At 42.2% G+C, this 20,688-nt stretch overlaps 1 protein-coding gene across 1 annotated transcript in view; it reads right to left on the reverse strand.

Annotated features, from left to right (window-relative positions):
• The window catches only part of nrxn2b (neurexin 2b), a gene marked incomplete in the record, with an annotated part of 560,348 nt that overhangs the window by 15,621 nt on the left and 524,039 nt on the right, over positions 1 to 20,688 (reverse strand). The window contains 2 exon segments of the mRNA XM_035675730.1: positions 3,915 to 4,240; positions 16,754 to 16,843. Of these exon segments, the coding sequence (XP_035531623.1) occupies positions 3,915 to 4,240; positions 16,754 to 16,843 (416 nt within the window).

A 20,688-nucleotide genomic window follows, 5' to 3' on the forward strand; every position in this document is an offset into this window, starting at 1 on the left:
TGAATTGAATTGAATTAATTAAAATTCCTTTCAAAAATATTCCTGAGCAGTCAGTGAATTATCCATTTCATGTAACATTCTGTATATACAAATCTCTATAAAGCCTGCAAACTGTGCACAGACTGCCAACTACCATTTAATATTGGATTTATGGGTTGATCAGAACAACCAGTAATTACCAAATAAAAGTGGAAAACCAAACTACCACCAAGTAAAGCAGAGTTTTACCAAACATAGCTGCAGTCAGAACACACTGACTATGTAAATCACTGCCTAAATAACAGCTCTGCGTTATTTAAAGCCACTATATATGGGCTTTCCTGGTTCCTGGCCCTCTAAATCACTCCCCACCTCTCCAGTTTTTAAATAGGGATTTAAATAGGTCTTGTGTAGTTGATGATGCCCCTGATGTCAATTCTTTGACTGGAAAACAAAGTGAGCCATCCAGAGTTCTGTAGGCCGCCTACATATAGGAATGGGGGAATTATCTTTATGTGCGAGATACAAACAATTAGCAACAACATGACAAACATTATCTGCTTCTAGCAACACTACAGCAGCTTCTGTGTGTGCTTCTGAAAATAATGTTGACTAACAGAAAATGGAAAATGACTAATGAACACTACACTCCGTTAATCCAGTTTAACCTAGAATCTGAAAATAAATGTATTTATTCTGCAGATTGTTAAATCGTTTTTCTCAACAGCGTTATTTTAACCCTCTGCCCACCGTTGCCGGTGCATGTAACTGACTGCATGTAAGCGACCTTGGGAGTCGCAGATAACTTCTACCCCAAAGCTTTTATGTACACAGGCTTGTATTTGCAAGTTTCATCAATGCTTTTATAAAAACACTGATGTTTTCAAACACAATTGTTCACCCTGAATAACTCCTTTCACTTTGCTATTCTGCAATGAAGTGAGAAAAAAACATACAATTAAATATATATTCTACTACTCCATAATAATAATAATAATAATGTTCATTCCCTCATTTCTTTGTGTTAAGTCTAAATGTAAAAGACCTTCCTAGTCATAGTGCTACATACTCGCTGCCCATATTCGAGCTATTAACAGTGCTTATCTGTGAGTTTGAGTTTTATATGAGTTTGAAGTTTTAATAAGCGACTTGCTTTTCCTCATTTGTTCAGCTACGATACACACCACCACTCATGCTAAATATAATTTCTTCTCTATTTATTCCAAACTTCTGCCATAAATATAAATAATATAAAAAACAACATTTCCTGTGCACCACAGGCTTTCTCCCCGGACAGACATACCAGACGCAGAGTGCTTAGAAAAGCAAATATAAAAGATTTCATACACTGTCTACTGCCTCTCAGCTGTTCAAAATCAATGTAATCCTCAACCTTTCATGACTCCTTTGCTTAATTTTACTCGACTACAACTGTGTCTATTCTACACAATTTTAGAACAACAGTTATTCTTTTCCCTCCCTTCACTGAACCGTGTCTGTTTGATTCTTTTCTTCGTCAAGGGGGAGCCGATGAGCTTGCCAGGCCTTCAACACCTCCAAATAAGAACGAATTCCAGAATAAAAGATATTTAGTCTCACTGGGACCATCTGCATGAATGATAAGGACTGTGTTAGCCAACTATACGCCCCAATAAGGCACTTATGTTTTTGTGCAACGTATTGCCTCTTTGATCATTAAAGTATGTGGATGAGTGACTCATTGGTAATGTCTATTCATTCTCACACACATATCCTTAATGCTATTTTGGGCTATTGTGACAATACACTACATTCAGCTAGGCACATAATAATAATATGAATAATAAAGAAGAAGCTGTTAAAATGTGTGTACATTAGCTGAAAAATAGATTCTTAGCAATAAAAAGCACTCTAAAGGTAGAACTCTGCTTTTTTTATGACCAAACATAAACGTCAGTCACTGAATGTAGCACACATTAAGGGTTGTAAAAATAGAGAAGCAGACAACACTCGGAGTCCTTTGCTATCCTAAAATGGTTCCAGATAATTTATCAAACGGCCGTCTAGGGCTGCCAATTTCACATCACAGACCACTGCTATACAAGCTCATTATATGCTGAACACGGAAGAATGTTTCCGCCAAGAAGTCTGGAGGCCACAGATATGATATTGAACGGAGTGGATGGTTACATGTGACATCTTGGAGTCAGGTTCCATTGATCTCATGTTTAGAGAGATGACGCAGAAACACTAAACCACAAGACCATTCATCTGAATAAGCCATGCCAACCGGGCACGCCAGAGACAATGTCGTCTGTAAAAGAGCTTTGATTGACCTTTAAGTCCAAAAAAATCTCACCTGCTTGTACTTACATAGCACTCTCAACATGAAAGTGCCTGGGTGAACATTTGTGAACACAACCACCCTCATATGTGTTGTCAGCTGGCATCAGAGCACTACTTTGATGAGGCTGTGGAGGCTTCATTTAGGGACTTTTTCTAAATGTAAAAGACAACAACAAATAACCAGGAGTTGATGCAAAACCAACATTCCAATTTTCTTTGAACTGGTTGTTTGCGATACAAAGTGGCATGAATCGCACACTTGTGCCATTGACAGTTTCACCTTGACTTCACTGTAATTGGCGCTGCTGTGTTTGCTCAAAATGAGACAGGCTTTCAAAGGATGGAATCTGCTAAGGTTTGAGATGATGATAAAGGGACAAAGAGTGAGCCGGTCTAAATATATTCAGAATCTGCTGATCAGGGTTGGCAGGGACGAGAGCGAGTGGCTTGCTGACTGATCTTGGATAAGCTTCTGTGGACATGAATAGTGCTAATGAATACAACTGAATAAGAGAAATGCGCTGGTAATTGGCACCTTCCCTTTGTGTTTTTCCTGCGACATCAGAAAAGTTTGTAGCACGGTTGAAGTTTAAAGTATGAAATGGACGGCTTTTAAAGAGGACAGCTTTCAAGTACCTCCAGTACAAAGTGATTACAATAACATATAAAATAGCTGACATAATGTACATCCAGCATAGAACTTGCAATGATGACTGGGATCACACTTACCTTTAAAGTGCTGTGCAGCAAGGTCTTCTTGCACACACACAGCTTGTAACTAATGATATTGGGCATGAACTAGAGCATATTCCCCCCTGGAACTCATGGACCCTGTTATTAGGTCTTTTTATGAGAGTAGTGGGCCTGAAGGACCCACCTCTTCCATATTTCAGTATGTGAGCAACGGTGCTTCCCTACTGTTTGCTAATTGTTGCTTACCATGATGGTGATGGCTACCCTTAGCACATGTAGATAATCATCAGTCCATAAATCACAGCCTTTCACATTCACGTTTATAGCACCCTAAGCTGTGATGTTGCTGCCGCAGGATTTCCTTTTCATTATGTTCCTCCCCTCCTCTAGCCTTTGTTGATCTCTCTGGAAGTGCTGTAATTTCCAGCATCCTACCACGTCTGGGGGTTTAGTCAGCCATATCTTCTTAGAGGAAATCAAAATTGCAGTGTTGATTGGTCTAATAGGACTAGCAACACAAAGCTGTTATGCGACTCCCTCTCAGTTGAGGGGCTGTTTGAACATCTGAATGTGGCTGAGGGCTAAAAAGGGAAAGCTCACACAAAACTCTGTGCTGAGGATGTGACTGTTTGACCTTGCAGCTGACGTATGATTTCTTTTGAAACGCACCTCGACTCGTCCAGTGTGGGCCATCTGGTTACTTGGCCATGCTGTTTAATCTTTCAAATATTGTTTTCAGCACTTTGAGACTTTGGAGGAACTTTAGGAAGCCAATTAAAAGTAACTGGCAATGTTCCATCACAATGCACTGCACCAAAAATATCTCCCCGGCTCAATGACTCAAACACCGGCCTTTTTTTTAGCTACAGCACATTCTTCTCAGTGTGATTCATGTAAACAACCTTGGATCTGCTCACCTGTGTGACACTGTCCCTCATGGTGGGCGAGCGCTGTTTGCGGGTGGTGGTTGTGGCCATAGTGGTGGTTGTCTCCATGATTGTGGTGGACATATCAGCCAGCGGAGTGGTGGAGGTGGTGTCAGTAGTGAGCACCGAGGGCACATCACCCACCAGCCGCAGGTTGCCCTGGGTCTGTACATTGGGGTCGCCCTCGGCTGCCAGTTTGAGCACCTGCAGGCCATTGTAGTACAGGCCTGAGATTTGGCCCTGGAAGTGGCGTCCTTTCTCTCCACCGCCACCAATTTTGATGAATGCCTGGCTGTTGAAGATGGTCAGCTGACGACCTGATTAGGAAGATGAAGAAATGACGAAGAGGAGTGAGGAAGTGGAGGTAAGAGAAGAAGAGAAACCATGGAAAGAGGGAACAAAAAGGAGAGAAAGGGCAAAAGAATACAAATCAGTCATGGTCTCTGGGCGAGCTTGCACATGAAACACAAAGTAATACACAGAAACAGTGTGAAACAGGGGAGATAGAGGGACTGTTTCAATCACATGGGATTTCCCTGGCAACACTTTAGGGAGATTGGACCCTGATTTGCTGCAGGTGGAGCCATTATGGGGCTGGGCACGTGCCACTTTTAGAAAGGCAGCCTGAACCTGGCAGTCAAATAAATTGCAGGGGCAGTTGTGGCTTGACCCTGAGACTGAAGGTTCACAGTGAAATGCATCTCATTTGCCCTGAGATGGAATATATTAGAACACTGCTGGGTCTGTGTCATTGACCTCCAATGCACCTGAGCTGCACAATGATAAAGTACCTCTGCCAGTGGAAAAAAATGTCGCCCCGCTCTGCCATCCAAAGGAGGAAAATAAAATCCTCATTGGAAGGAAATGTTTAATTCAGCAGGGGCTGTTCCTCTCTGTGGTCATTACCATTCATCTGGATGGATAGATGGATGAAGGGAGGATAGGGTCGACCATTTAACCAGGGTCCAATACTAATGTGTTACCAGGACTTGTGGTAAAGGGGTGGAGTGCGGGAAGGTCTGACAGGTGTAGTTTTTCTCCCTTTATTTTCTCCAGCTGATGTTTGCTTTTCTTCATACTTTTTCATTTATTTTTCTACCCCATATTTGCATCCCAGCTCTCCTCTGGGACATCCCACCATAGCACTTGGACTGATGCAACCTTGACCCCTGTTAAGAGCCATGTGAATGTGAGGGAAGATGGACAGTGGAGGGAGGGGAGTGTTGGAAGGTTGTGGGTTAAAAACAGACCTGATGAGGTAATTACTTGGAAGAGAAGGACGGGAGAGGCCAAAGAGCTTTTTTATGGGTAAATCAATCCCTGTAAGAAAAGAGGGACTGTGTTTGTTTGTGAAAAGGATACTACACTAATGTGTGCATCTGCAAAATATAGGCTCTCTAGAGATGGTGTGCTACGGACCACTGAAATGAGAGACTCTGGCGTGATAGGAGTGTGTTTGCCTGTATGCAGATTACACAGGTATGAAAGACTACGGCTGCTCCTCAGTGCATGTGTTTTGCACATTTGCACTTCATGCACATGTCATTGTCTGCCAATGACTTCCGTGTGCATAATTGTGCTTAATGATGACAAATTAAGCCTCTGAATGTCTTTTGAATGTTGCTATTGTTTCTCAGTGTGACTGCAAGCCAGCGAGGACAGCCTTCCACTCATCAGCGTGGAGACACTAGGGACAGGCCCGGGTCCCATTTGTTTTCAATTAAGAGAGCTGAGAGGGTATTTCATCACTGTAATTATGATTTACTCTGCGTCTATATGGGTGCACTTATTCTGACATATGTGTATCACCGTGGGTGGGTGGGACTATCAGACAAATAGTGTCTATTACTGCACATGCATGTATATGTGGGCGTAAAACCACATGTTCAGTATGTTTCTGTTTTCTACAGAAACACATATACTATGTGCTGTAGAGATAAATCTATTCCACTGAGATTGGCCATTACATGTGCTATCCCATTATTAGACCATTAGGCCTGTCAGGAGCCCACAAGGGACCCGACTCCCGTCCCCTAACTTGATAATGATGAGACTTAATTTCTGGCATATGCACTGTTGACATAATAGCTAAGTCTCACTCTATTATCTCATCACGAAGCATGTTTGGTGTGGAAGTGATGGGAGGGACAGATTGTCAAATTGTGGACATCAGCAAGGGAAATTACAGGAGAATAACCACGCACAGAGAACCCTGAAACATCACACTGGATCACACTTAGAGATGCACATTGGGTCTCAGCCCACCTTACGCCCCCCGCCCCGTATCACTCTTCCAGTGTCCTTGACAAGAGGACATGTCAGCCCAGAGGGTCTCCCATTTCGAGCAGCCCCAGTTGGCCACCGTTCTCCCGTAAAGGGTGATGGAGTGCGGAGAAGCTGAGGACAAACATCATCATCCATGTTCCTGAATGCTATCGGTCCCCTTGGTTTATCAAACGGCTCGAGTTCCTTTATAAACCAACTCTCCCTTCATGTGAGCAGCAACTCCAAGACAGTAGATGATCTGTTCAGACAGGACAGTTTACTCCTGAGGAGTTATTGGTGTCACAGTTTCACTCCGAGTCAGTGACACAGTTGTAAGTAAGCCATATTGACAAGCGGCTTATGATTATGATGCAGAGTCGGGGGGATTAGTTTTACCTCCGAAAGTTAGTACACATGTATCGGCGTATGGTGACATATTTCTGTAAGTGTCCAAGCATTCGTGGGGTGACCCATTTAATCCTGCGTTGCTGCTATAGCATGTGACGATATCCTCCTTCGTAATAAATAAAAAGGCGCAGGAAGACGAGCCTTGAGCGCAGGAGAGCACTCTGACGGCCATTTATGGGCTCATCTCGTCTGAGAGACAGAGACAGAGCGAAAAAGACGGAAGGTGCCCTCTAGACTAGATGAAGGGAAATCAGTGTTTGTTTTTGGAGCTGTCTGCTCGGGATGAGACTCTAACAGGGCCTGATGAAGTTATTGTTTCAGGGTCTGCCGGGTCAAATCAAAAGTGACATGCGGTTTTAGAGCCAATTTTGGCGTCGGGCATGAGAGGGGGTGGTGTGGAGGGGTGGGAGGGTTGAAAAAGAAGCCTCTGCATGACAAGCAATCACAGTGCTTAATATGACAGGGCTGGATGTGGCGCTGCAGCAGAGAAGAGGGTGTGTGTGCGTGTATAACTTATGAAATATGTCAGTGAAATGACCTTTATGTGTGTGATAGTTGGCCTTTTCAAGTAGTGTGTATTTGCCCACCATTTATTTACATACGTCTTTCCCTTTGTGTGTGTATGTGTTTGCAGAGCTTACGGTGTGTGTTTGGAGTAGACAGCAGAGCACACGGAGTTTGCACATTGATGAGGGTCTATTGGACCAGTTTGGCGGGATTGGGTGGCTGCTGCCTCGCCTCTCTCCCCAGGGCTGTTAAGGTGATAGGCATTTAATGGGCAGAGGCTAGGGATGGGAGGGGCCGAGCGGACGGGTGGAGATGAGGAGGTTAGGATTGGTGGGGGGTTGCAGGCAGCCAGCCAGTCATTATAACAGGCATTCACAGCTGTAGACAATGCCTTAATTAACTGCAATGCAGAGACTGTAATGGTCAGGCTTCTGCAATGAGCCGCTGCAGACACTGAGACGGGAGTCAAGTTTGAGACATCGATGCTTGTATCTGTTTATCCATCCCTCTATCTCTGTTTACCTATTAGTGCTAAGTGATAGGGCCAAAAAATTTAAATTGCTTGGATAATTCTTAATTGTAATTATTTTTGTCCTCCTGCAAGACTAAAACAATTAACACATATATTTAGATCTAGAATAAAAAAATTGCACCAATTGACCCCTTTCTGTTCTGTGCTCCAATAATAGTTGAGCAAGCCTCGGTCAACCTCCTCCTTTCCTGTGCTAAGATATGCTATGTGCTAGGCTAATTTATGTAGAAAATACAAATTTTGTTTCGATGGCCAAAAGATAAGAGCCACATATATAGTCACATCTTATGTTAGCTAGCTTATGTTAGCTAACTAGCTAATCAATCAGTCGTTAGCTAGCTACTTGGCTATTTAGCTTGTGTTTGCTAACATTAGCTGGCTAACTTAAGATGTGACTATGTGTCGCTTTTATCTTTTTACCGCCTTCAAAAAGTTGACTATGGTTGTGACAGAGACTTGCTCAGCTGTGATTGGATCACAGAGGAGACAGCTGAGGCTTATGGGACTGTCAGGGTATTTGGTCATAAACCAAAGTATTGTATAAATTACAATTTTGACTTGAAGATGGCGCTAGAAGAAAAGTCAGGGCCAAACTTATTACAATTCATGCTGAAGAAACATGAATGTCTGTAAAAAATGTTATGGCTTTCCATCTAATAATAGAACACATACATCCAGTCTAATGATCAGTTTCAGCACTGATAGAGCAGAAAAGTCTGCACACTAATTCACCCTGCCTCTGCTATTTGCACTGCTTCACGATATCTGCAGACAACTGCTATTCACCTAGCTACCTGCCAACATGGCAGGGTAAAAAAGCAGAAACTCTTCATACTCCCAGGGGTTCAGCTTTTGTAACCAGAGATGAAGTGTCATCAGCAAACACAAACCCAGCGTTCAGATCAGTGTGCAGTCTGTTTTTAGTCTATCCCTCTTCTATGAGATCGCCAGAGACACCTAGAGTCATGGAAGTCTTGTAAACCGCAGCAGCTGCACATATAGTGTATCTTCATGTCACAGTTTACAAGACTGTTGTGACTCAAGACAGCTAATGTTGCCAGCTATTATTTATGTTGTTTTGACTGAAAATTACCTTTTTGTGCACGTTGTAACACATCATGCAAGGAATGTATCCATCTATCTTTCCATAGACCTATTTCCATCTACCCATCATCTGTGAGAGTAGTTATTTTTTGTTTTAGTTCTGTGCATCCCTGCCAAACTATGTCAGTCCCTATTACATTTAAATCAATATAGTATGTTCTTATAAAATCCATAGGGAAATATGGATTGCATAAAGTAGCACACAGTGCTCCTCAAATTTGTCACAACAAAGTGATGTAAAAATAGCTCTGCGTAATAAAGAAATATGCATAGAAACATGGTTGAAACTGAGATTTAAGCAGCATAAAGAGATGGAAGGGAAGGCTAAGGAGGGCTGAGCAGTCAAACATATTGTACTTATAGTCATGTGAATCCCAAAGCTAAGTTTCCAGTGGAGATTGCAGAGAATTGTCTCTTTTTCTCCCCTCCTTGACTAGAAATCATGCTTCAGAGATGCTGCAGCTTTGTAAATCTTTGCTCCTGTTCCACAGCCTAGAAATACATAGTATCCTGGCTAGGAGCTGTACTTTGCTGCTTAAATAGGGCATCTGGGTAAAAGAAGGCGGGCACAACTATTTCTAAAGGCTTTATCATCCCCAATCACACCCGTCTTTGGTTGGATCACCCGGGGGGGCTTAGTGGCTGATAGCCTAGCAGGCATCATGGAGGAGTGAAAAGCGCTCTGACTTTGATTTCCACACCGAATCATTGTGGTAATGACCCCTGCATGTCACAGCATATTGTGCAGTTGGGAAAGAGCGTTTATTTTTACATTTATAAGGCACAGTGTAATGCCCCCCACCCCCTCCTCTGCAGCTGGCAGGGGATCAATATGAAAGGAGATGTGGATTTTCTCATGAGACTTTCCTCAGCAGTGTCCCGAAACAGAAGATGCACCGTAATTGGAACTGACTGCAACTAAAACAATAAAGTTTGAAGTAAATCATCACTATTCAGAATACTGATCCGTAACATGCAATTTACTTTTTTTGGTAGTGGCCTGACTTATCTATCAAATGGGGGACATGATAAAGAACGAAGAGGTTGGACAGGGACTCAGAGAATGGGGACATGAGAGCTGACAGGAGCAAGAGAGGATGACAGACGAGTAGGACAGAGAAAGAGCGAGCCTGCATGAGGATAGAATGTCAAAGAGACTGAGTGAGGGCACGAAGGGAGGGACTGAGGAGAGTGGATGACAGGCTTGATAAAAAAGAATAAGAGGAATTGTGCAGTTAAAGACAGTGGGTGAGGAAGAGAAAGACATACAGTAATATACAACACTAAGATGCCAAGAAAGAAATAGAGGGAAGAGTTATGGCAAAAGAAAGCAAAGGTTCCAATGTAGATGGAATGACAGAGTGAGTCACCTCTAGCTTCCCACCCTCATTCTTGAGTGCAGTCAGCTAATCACATGGCTAACCTTGTGGTAATAATGACAGGGTTTAATGATATGTACCTGTCTCAGTCTGAGGCCATAGCTTCCTGCTAGTGTATGTATTACTGCATCCCTGTTGTCTGGCCAGAAAAGACGCTCATATAGAGGAAGTGGATATACATTTACACAAGGGCTGGGACGAATACTAAAATAACATGCTCCGCCAGACTTGCTGTCAAAAATACTGGTGTGAAAATAGACTTACTGTAAGAAACAGTCTTTGAATATAAATTGCACCTATTGTGTTACTTAAGAAGATGTGGAACTTTGTAAGGTGTGGGTTTAAAAGCTAATTCTGTATCTTCTATCAGTAATTAATAAAGCTGTACTCACAAAATTAATTGCTGAGAATTCTGGGAACACTGACATATCTACAAAGATGTCTGAAAGGGCGAGAATCACGAGCAGTCAAACAGACAGGTTGTAAACAAACCTCCAGGGGCTAAGGTTTCCAAACAGTCTATAGTTGTACAGGCACATAGATCTCCATTGAAAACCCAAGAAAAAAAAGCAATGCAAAGTCTGTTCCTATTCATTTTCTTTGGATGCGAGTGCTGCTTGCCATAGTCATGTAAATTGTCAGACAAGGTCAAAGGTTGCTTATTTGCACAATGTCTGCTAACGAGCAAGCAATTCACTAGCACTGACACAAGCGAGAGGTAGCGGAGGCCATTTAGCGCGACTTGTTTGCTACCAGTGGGTCTTCACTGTAATACGAGATTATTATGTATAATTGAGGTGTGCTCACTTTAGGTTTCGCCTGCACATCAAGTAGTTTAGATAATCTGGCTAGACTTGTTTACAACCTGTCTGATCATGTGACTGTGTTTTTTGTTGGAAATTTTGATGAGTACAATGTTATCATAATGGCCAAAACTATGAAAACGTGATGAAAGTTGTAATAAACGTCTTCTGGCTGGGTTAACTGAGGTTTGTCATTTCATTTTAATAAACCCTGTGTTGTTGTAGGTGGCGCTCTTTTCTTTGTTCGGTCATGTTGGCTAAAATTGCCCATACTAAAAACAATTTATGTCAGAAAATGCAGAAGGCATCACTTCCTGTGTGCCTGAGGATTTTTCTAATGAAAGACCCATCTGCAGATTTAAGAGGTTTTATCAGTTGGGTGCAGGTTGCATCACTCCTGTTTGATGTCAGGTACAAATAGAGTCGAATTCTATTTAGATGACTTCTTCAACCAAAAGTAAAGTGTCCTATAAGCTGCTGCAGTAACAGGACCAGTAGCAAGTTTCCAGTAGCAGCTTTGCATCAATGTACCATCCTCTTCGACTTTTTTTCTAAACAGAGAGAAATGGCTTGTCTCAAATGAGTTGTCGTCGGTAATTACAAGCTGAGCCGAGCCAAGCCAGGGAGTGGGCTGAGCTTGGGCTACGCTTGCTTCCTAATGCACAGATTGCTTGTCGGAGACTGTGAAATAATGGCTGAATGTTTGCTACAACACCCAGAAAGTAGGTGGAGAGGAGGGGAGGGGACGGCACCTTGATACCATGCTTTTGGCCAGGCTTGACCCCTACCCTGGCTGTGAGCAGCTAACATGGAGGAGGTATTTGTTGGAGGGAGGCAGAGGGAGATTGAAGGGGGAGAGAGTCAGGGTTGGGGTGGGGAGGTAAAAGGATGATCTAAGTGTACCCATCCCCAGTGGAAGGGATATTAAAAGGACTGCAGCTGGAGAGAGCAGTATCTTCCTCCCTCCACCGTCATCATTACGCCTCTCTCATCCTCCTTGTACTCCTGTTATCTCACAGAGAGGAGGGATACCATATGGTTGCAAGGAGCTTCTATCCGAAATGTTTTCTCTTAGCTGAGTTGCAGGGTGGGAAGGATGGCCCAGAATTCACCTCTGTCAATACATTGCTTTGTGATGTGCAGAACAGAAAGTTGGACCATTTGCACGCACAGTCTTTATAGGTTTGTGTTCACAAATCCTTCATGCGCCTGCAGAATTTCTAGTATGTATATCAACAAACAAGAACTCCCCCTATTTCCATTTTCTTCTCTCCAGAAAAGAAAAAAGAATAAGGAGGGAGAAAGTCGAAGACTGAGCACAATGGGGGTGGGGTGGGATGCTGACAAAGTCGATTATGAAGTGTTCCCAAGCTATCTCTTCGGCACAAGGCTCTCTTTGGTAATTAAGAGCGTTTTGCTTTTTTGCTCCTCAGAAGTTGGGCTGGTTTGGGTAAAACACTATGAATTAATTGTGTTTGACAATGGAGATGAGGGGCAAAATGCGGCATGAAGTCAGACTGAAAGCCTTGAGAGGCAGTGTGGAGCCCTGAGGTACTTGAAGGCAGCTGAGGGCGCCGTGGTTTTGGCGGTGAATCTGCAGGGCTTTGGAGACAGTAGATAGGATTTAATTATATGTGGCTCTTCCTCTGATCCTATATCTGTATGTGGATCTCAAACAGGCGATACTATCAAGGGAGAGACACAGGGAGAGATCGCTTGATGGTTAGATACTGTAGGGACAATCTTCGCTCGTTTTATTCAGTCCAGCTGTGATTATGCTGTTTTTAGGCTATTTCATGGTGGGGGACCATGAAAAAACAGCAGTGTCCCTTCTTTGCAGCTACAGAGCTGCTTTCTCACAGCCACTTTCCTACTCATGAGCAAGCATTTTCAACATTCATACACTTTCCCCCGTACTTCCTGCAAATATGGCCATAATAGTCAGAGAGATCAATTGAGAAAACAAGAGTAACTCAGCAGCATACAATCTCATCATGGGGTTGCTAAAAGACAGACTCAGATGGATTTGCTCTCTGCCGACTGCAGCCTAATGTGAGAGAAACTCTGAAATGAAGCTGGGATCATGAATAGCAGATCTGGACCAATGCCTGGCCTGGAGATGATGATTTGGGCTCTGGCCCCACACCAAGTGGGAGGACTTGATTGCTTTTGATTAGGGAATGGGGGAGCTCACACCAGACCATTAAACACTGAACATTAAACCCAGTACTCCAGCTTGGATTTTAGACCACAGAAACCCGATGTTGTAGTATTCCTCCTCTCCTCCTCCCTGCACTCACGTAGCTCTACTAAAGAGCTGGATGGCCATGCGGTTGGAGAGCTCCAGAGATAGACTCCTTGCAAGAAGGATATACAGTTCCAATTCTTCAGAGGCTTTATTTGCTTTCTTGCTCATCTGCTAAAAGGAACAACTAAGGAGAAATGATTCTTGCTGGTTATTTGTAATCTTTATTTTCTAGTGGAGTTCCCTGATGAGATCAGGAAGCTGCAACACATTATTATTGTTTCAAAAGAAACAGGCTACATCCATGTGGGGAAATACTTTCCAATTTTTTTTTTCAATGAAGGCTGGCATTGGTGGTTAAGGAAAAAATAAAGAGGAAATAAAAGGGAGTGAGGGGTAGGAAGGCCAGATAGAGAGCAGAAAACCTGGGATGACAGATCCATCACGAGGCGAGACAAAGACGCAAGGAAAAGGGGGGGATGCATCTGAGTAAGTTTTGGCTCAGATAAAGCTGTTGAAAACTTTTGGCACTCTGATTTTTCCCCTCCATTGGGTCCCCGTAATGGCTGCCATTTTGGATTTAGTCAGCAGGCAGAGAGTCGGACAGAGACGCTCACTCTGATCTGCCTCACACATAGTAGCGGAGATGGGATAAGGGCTTCAGAATGACACAGTGCAGCTCTCCTCCATGACACTGCTGGCTCCCATGACTTTCATTATATCCTCATGCGACTAAAATACTGATTTGTGAGAGTGATGAGCGATTGTGAGCGATTGTGAGCGATTATGCTCTTATTTTATTTATGTCAACACATGAGCATAAGAGTGCACGAGTCTTGAGAGGAATGGCACTGTTGTAGTACCAATGGGATCGGAGAAGTGTGGAGGTTTTCCATGCTCATTGGGTTTCACATTTAAGGCACTTGAAAAGGAGACCCATGGGGCTGATTGTGGTCAAGAGCATGTTAAGACCCATACCAAAGATTGACCAAAACCCCCATATTGGTAACACAGCCTGGACCATTATTGGACATATTACAGGATAAATGATCAAGGCTGTTTACCCCACAACAGCCTGTAACTCATTCAAATGTTCATACACCCTTCATTCTGCATTGCATAAAGCATATAGAACAGTACGTTCAAAAACATGTTCCATTTCCTTTGTGGTGAAAACAATAAATGTTAAAGGGACCTTTATTCATTTCATCAAACACATTTTGTTTCAATGACCCAGGGCAAGTGCGTCATTTTTGAATTTGGTGTTCAGTTATTTGCTTTGTTTTAACCCTCTGAGTTTTGCATCACATATGGAGTTGACAAGGGGAAGATGTCGGAGATTGGTTTCTTTTAATAGTAGTTAGAACTTAGTTAGCTTTATTATTTAGTTTTTGTCCCAAGCGATCGCCGCGACCTGTCCAAGTTCTTCCAAATACTGACATCCAGGTCCAAATGTTAAACATAATTTATAACAAGGTTATAACTGAGGGCTCTCTGAATTTGTCACCAGCAGGCCAAAGCTGGAAAATGGCTCCAATCGATTCAATTCATGGCTAGCGGCGGAAGGTGGGGAGTCATGGGGAGAAGCCCTCAGCAGTTAGTGTGGGTGGAGTTTGATTTGCTGTTAGGTGGTTAGATTCTGCTTAGACGTTTCTTAGCTTTAAGTTCTAGCCGCTTCCTTATCAAAGCAACAAACAGCTTTAACCCTTTGAGCTCGGAGATGTCCGCTAATCCCCCTCGTTATCTAGACTAATATGTCTTATACGCAAAAAGTATCTTAGAAATGCTCTACCAAAACCACTTTGTCTCTTTAGTCCATGACGTGTGTATGACATTTCTTTAACAAATCCAATCAAATTAACAAATACGCGACCTTGCACATTTTTCTGAGTATGTATCCTGATCAAAGCCCTCACTTGAGGTTTGATGGGATTATTTGTTTATTTCGTCTTCCTACTTTCTCCCAATGCTGTCATCTACATGATTGGATGCAGACTCATCTCAAACTATAGAAGAAAGGGAATAATACATTCGGTTTCAAGATCATTCTCTTTAGAGTTTTATAGCATGCACAAATCATTTTATAAGTGGGTAAGTCATTTTTTATTGATCCAGTTTTTCATTCAGCTTTCATCTCCCCAGTCTTTTTAATTCTGATTTGTGTCCTAACTGTCCTCAGCAGAAGTGCATTCCCAGATGCACCGGAGGAGAGCGGAGAAGTCAGTTTATAGAAGCTGGAGATGAATGCAAGGATTTGTTTTGTTTCCATGAAATAAATATGCAGGCGCTTCATTTATCTTGTTTGTCTGTCGCTATGAATACTTCATTTTGCTCTCGGAGACAAAATTTTATCTTCTGAATTCATCCCTGCATGTGTTATTGTTCACAATACCATTTCAAAGGAGCACCAAAAGCTAACTGGTTAATGCTTTAAACTCTTAATTCAAGATAATCTAAAAGCATCTCTTATGCAAATAGAAAAGATAATGCAAACCTTACTGTAAAGTCTTTAAGCTTTGGATATTCTGATAATCTAAACCAAAACCATCCATTTCTAAAGATTTTCATCACTATACTGTGGGTTTTATTCTGCTAAATGGTACTGTATGTGCTCTTGTTGCCCTCTTTTGAAACTACCACACTTCACAATATGCACAGAAGTGCATGAGAAATACATCCACTATGGTTTTACTGCAACACAAAAACTATTTTAAGACTCAGCTCCATTTATCTATCCGATTTATTTTATCCCTCTCTTTTTGAAGAATCAACCACCTTCAGCAGCACAAACACACGGCACAAGACAAAGACAAAGAGGTTGGGACATTCGGCACTCAAAGGGTTAAAGAATCATCACTTTGATGGGACCACATTCGACACTTATGGCACTAGTTATGCATAATGTTGGGTGGAAAATGGCACCAACAGGCTGCAATGAATATAGACTGATTACTGAACACTTCAACAGTCCCTTTAACTTTTAGTGACTTTCAGGGGGGGTTCTTTTTTCTTGTAATTTGTTTCTGTTTTTGTTTTCATGAATGACTAAATATAGTCAATGCAAATTCACATTCAGCCAACAAAAGACACAGGAAAGAAGCAAACGGAATCAATAGGCTATTTTCATGTGGTCAGGTTATTAGGGGGTTATGTCGGGTTATTTGGGGGTTAATTCTCTGAAGAGATGCAGCCCCAGTTTAAGGTGCTTTGGATATGGTCCCCTGGATTTCTGCATACCAATGCTAGAGAAAGGTGTTATTTCGAAAACTGTATATTTTTTTGAAATGCCAATTACAATTTCAACTGGGCGAACTGTGTGTAAAATAATGGCAAATATATGATGGAAATTCTGAATTCGAGGTTGGTTTTTCAGACCAAATAACATAACTAATAATTGAAAGGAATGAGTTAGCAGCCAATTATTATTAGGCATGTTAAATTTGCTGTGAATTATAGGGGACCTACAGTTCTGTTAAAGAGCCAAATCACATTCACCCCTGTTGTATGGCACTGCACCTCCCCCAGAGTAGTGGTTAACGGTAGGTTAGGCGGTTAGGTCATTAGTGGAGTTAAAGGGATTTTATTACCTTTGTCGAGTAGCCACTCATCAACTACCCGACCGAGTCGGTATGGGATTCTTTGTCTAGCAATAGCCAGGCGCTCATTATCAAAGTTCCCTTTAAGAAATTTGGAGAAGACAAATTAAGAGAGGTTACAAAGAAATCTGGAAGTTAAAAGGTTAGAGGTTAGAAGGGCAACATGGCAAACGTTTAGCAGGTTATGTACTTTAAATCAGCTTTAGTTAGGACAGGAAGAACTTGAGGATGTGTTTTTGGGCTGGTTTGTTTGGTTAGACAAGTTAACAGCACACTAGTTACCTTGAGTTTAAGTTTTTTTTAAATGTACTAACAAGTTAAACAGATTTATGAATTATTTAGATATAGTATGATTTGTGTTAACTTAATGATAGCTGTCTGCAAAGAAATGCATTAGCAGTAATCAAGCTAGAATCACACACAGAACCAGCAATCATTGAACAACAGAATTAATACACTGAATGAAAAAAGCTGAAAAAAGGCATCTCAATGTCAGCAATAAACCCATTGTTATTTCACATAAGCATTATATAATCACATAACACAAAAAAACATTTCATGGTTGTTTCAAGGAAGACACATTTTAGTTCCCATTGCACACAAAGAGTTCCTGATTAGAAAATCACCACCTCCCAAATCCAGCAATAGGATGGCATTCTGCCCGTGGAGCTTCCCTTTGAATCCAACTCTTCTACCAAAGTGAAAAGGATTTAGTGAAACTGTCAGCACTCAGGTTTTCTCTGTTTTTTTTTCCTTGTGCATTAATTGAGCACTTCTCAGTGGCACTTGGCAATTAGCATCACTTCATCAGCGTGTCAAAGAAGTTTCAACGCCGCTGTGCAAACTTATTATCCCTCACTTCACTTCAATCAACCTTGGGGTCACGCTGCGCACATCTCCAACACTGTCAACAGAGACAGAGCTGGAATTAAGGGGAGATGAGGGCTGATGGTGGCCAGGCTGGGGGTTTGATTAAGTCTAATGTGGTGGCAGTGTCAGAAGCTTAATTAGGAGTTATTGTCTATGTCAAACGGGCTCCCAGAAAACCATCACTATAATATACTGGAAATTATCTAATTTACAACATGTACGAGTGAGAAATTGAATCAAAAATGTGTCACTTGCTAGATACAAGGTGTTACACTTGAAATGTAAGGGTGTGTTCACACTCAGTAGCCTATGTTTGAGGTGCACTTAATTAACCCCCCACTACTCCAAGCATCGCAGAACTCAGAAAAACCAAGCTACCTATGAGTGCAAGTAACTTATTAGTATTTACTCCTGGCTGTGGTCACTGTAAGCCAAAATGAACCAAACAGATAACTTCATTGAACTAGATGATTATGTGATGAGCTTCAGCTGTGGTTTCCTCCTAAATTAACACAAAACAAAATCTTAAAAGTTTCTGAAAACACAATATGAGCAATTTTGTGCCTGAATGTCTGTCTTGGAGGTTTGTGACATTAAATAATGGAGAGCCTTTAGAAAACACTGACACATCGTCTGCAGTGAGACAAGTTCAAGGCTGAAGGAAAGTTTGGGACCAAAACAATAAACAGAAGAAGCTCTGAAGTACATCCTGAATCCTAACTAGCATAGTTTGATTTTGCTCCCCCCACTGCTCCGTGCTGCTGCTGCAGTGATCTAAAATAGACCACCTCTCAGTTCTGCAGTACCTACTTCCACTCCCCAGGGGTCTCTCTACCCACGCCTGCCTGCGCAATAATGGCTCACAGAGTGTGTGTGTGTGTGTGTGCGCAGACTGTATATGAACATAAACAGTTGTTTGTGCATGGGAAAAGAGGGCCGCTGTGAGAAAGATAATGAGAATTGAATGAAGGCAGAAAGGCAAAATGAGGAAGACTGGATTGAATGAGAGCCGGCAGATGGATAGAGAAACATATAGAGGACGAGCTGGATGAACATATAAGAGTAGGTGGTTATAATGTACTATATGACTCAGTGTCATTGATATGCCGCACTCATGTAGGTGAGAACTGACTCACTTCCTGTGAGCTCACAAACAGGACAGGACATGAAGCAATTAAACTGTTAGTGCATGCTTTGATTTTCCTATAATAGATATTATTATAGTTATTATATTATTATTGTAGTTATTATAAGTAATTTTATTGCCTGCAATAACTGCTCAATTAACCCTACAGGGGGTCTTTTTTATTATTATTTTGTAGTATTTCCAGTGGTTTTTAGTGACTTGAAGGTGTCTAAGGTGGCACAACTGTTCTAAATTAAGAGTAAACTGTGTTGCAGCGTGTTAGTGGGACCAATTACATGCACGTGTTCACACTGCACTTAAGATTAGCTAGGTACTAGTCTGCCTTCTGGAAAGGCAGTGCAGCAATTACAGTGCAGCGCACACACAGCCCTGTTTTTAGAGAGGACATGGCCACTCTGCAGCAATCTGTGAATTAGAGAAGGAGAGACAGATGCTGCTGGTAGCACGAAGATGAACGAGAGGGAAAGATGGGAAAAAATTAGAGGGGTGTGGTAGTGGTGGGGGCGTTGTTGAGAATAGGCGATCAAAATAATAACACAGCGAAAGGAAAATAGTGGGAGGCAGCGGTCCTTAGTGAGATGAATCAATCCTGTGTTTGTATGTTCTACTGCTGCATCTGCTATCTCAGCCACAAATCCCGACTACATCTCCTCCCCCTTCTAACTTTCCTGCCTGAATCACACTGAGGCAGCCACTTCCGGTAACTTCATCTGATAAAGGCTCCCATTTCTCCCCAAATAATAGTTGATAATGAGTAATAGCTGGAGAGAGGTACTTCTCCCCCTAGTGGCAGCTGTTAGACACTGCAGACAGGAATCTACTTCTCTTTTACCCTCCTTTTCCTCTGTTCCTCTATGGAACGTTTCCTGCCTTTTTAGAGTCCAACACTCTTTCCTTAATCCCTTTTCCTTGTCTTACTCACTTATTCATTCCTTCTTGCTTGTTTCTTTCCATCTAACTGCTCTTCCTCTTTTGTGCTTGTCCTTCCCTTGTTCTCAAAAAATCATTCATCCACACTTCATTTTGTCCTTTCTCTTACGCTCCTGCCAAAGTCCATTTTTATTTCTTGCTCCCTAATTCCTTCCATGCCCCATTCTCTCCTTGCACCTCCATTACCTCCTTCTTGCCTCCCAATTCCCTTCTCTTCCATTATTTCTTCTTTGTCTTTTGCTCCTATCTTCCTCTTCCTTCCTCTGTCTGCTATGTCCTACTTACCCCCCTTGCTTCCTCCACAATTCTCCCGTTTTATTCATCCGTTCCCCTCAAATTTCTTCCTTCCTTCTTTGCCTTTTCAAGTCCTTCCTTCCTTCTACATTTCTCAAACTTGCCCCCTTAAATCCCTCCTTTTGTTTTGTTTACCTTCACTCCCTCCATCCTTCTTCATTGCCTGGTAACAGAGTGAGTATATTACCAGGAGATTAAATGTGGTACATTGTGACACAGCCACTGCCATCCATGACTACACACTCACACACACACACACACACACACACACACACACAGAGTCTGACTAAGTGTATCGTGGGGAGAGAATAAATGCTTAGAGGGAAGTGTGTGTACAGTGTGCAAATGTGTGTGTATTCTTTCCCTGGCAAACACGAGTGAGTGACAACATTCTCATCAATAACCAAAAAACAACGGAGGAATCAACAAACAAGGTTTTGTGTATCTACTCAAAACAGAAAGATGGACCCCGGGAAGTAAACTGCGGAAGTGATGGATTGTGACTGCGAGTCTCGTTTGAGCCAAAAAACGTACGTAGAGCCACAAAGTTCTGTCGGACAGATTTTTGTGACATCTACACCGCGGTAAATCTGAATTCCTCCGTGTCCTGCTTGTTTGTTTGCATCTGTTTGCGCTTGGATCCTTGGAGAAATAAGTCATTCTGAGTGAACCAGTGAAACTTTTC

The sequence above is a fragment of the Morone saxatilis genome, unplaced genomic scaffold (assembly GCF_004916995.1).
Source record: "Morone saxatilis isolate NCDOM2014 unplaced genomic scaffold, NCSU_SB_2.0 Contig4, whole genome shotgun sequence".
Classification (NCBI taxonomy): Eukaryota; Metazoa; Chordata; class Actinopteri; family Moronidae; genus Morone; species Morone saxatilis.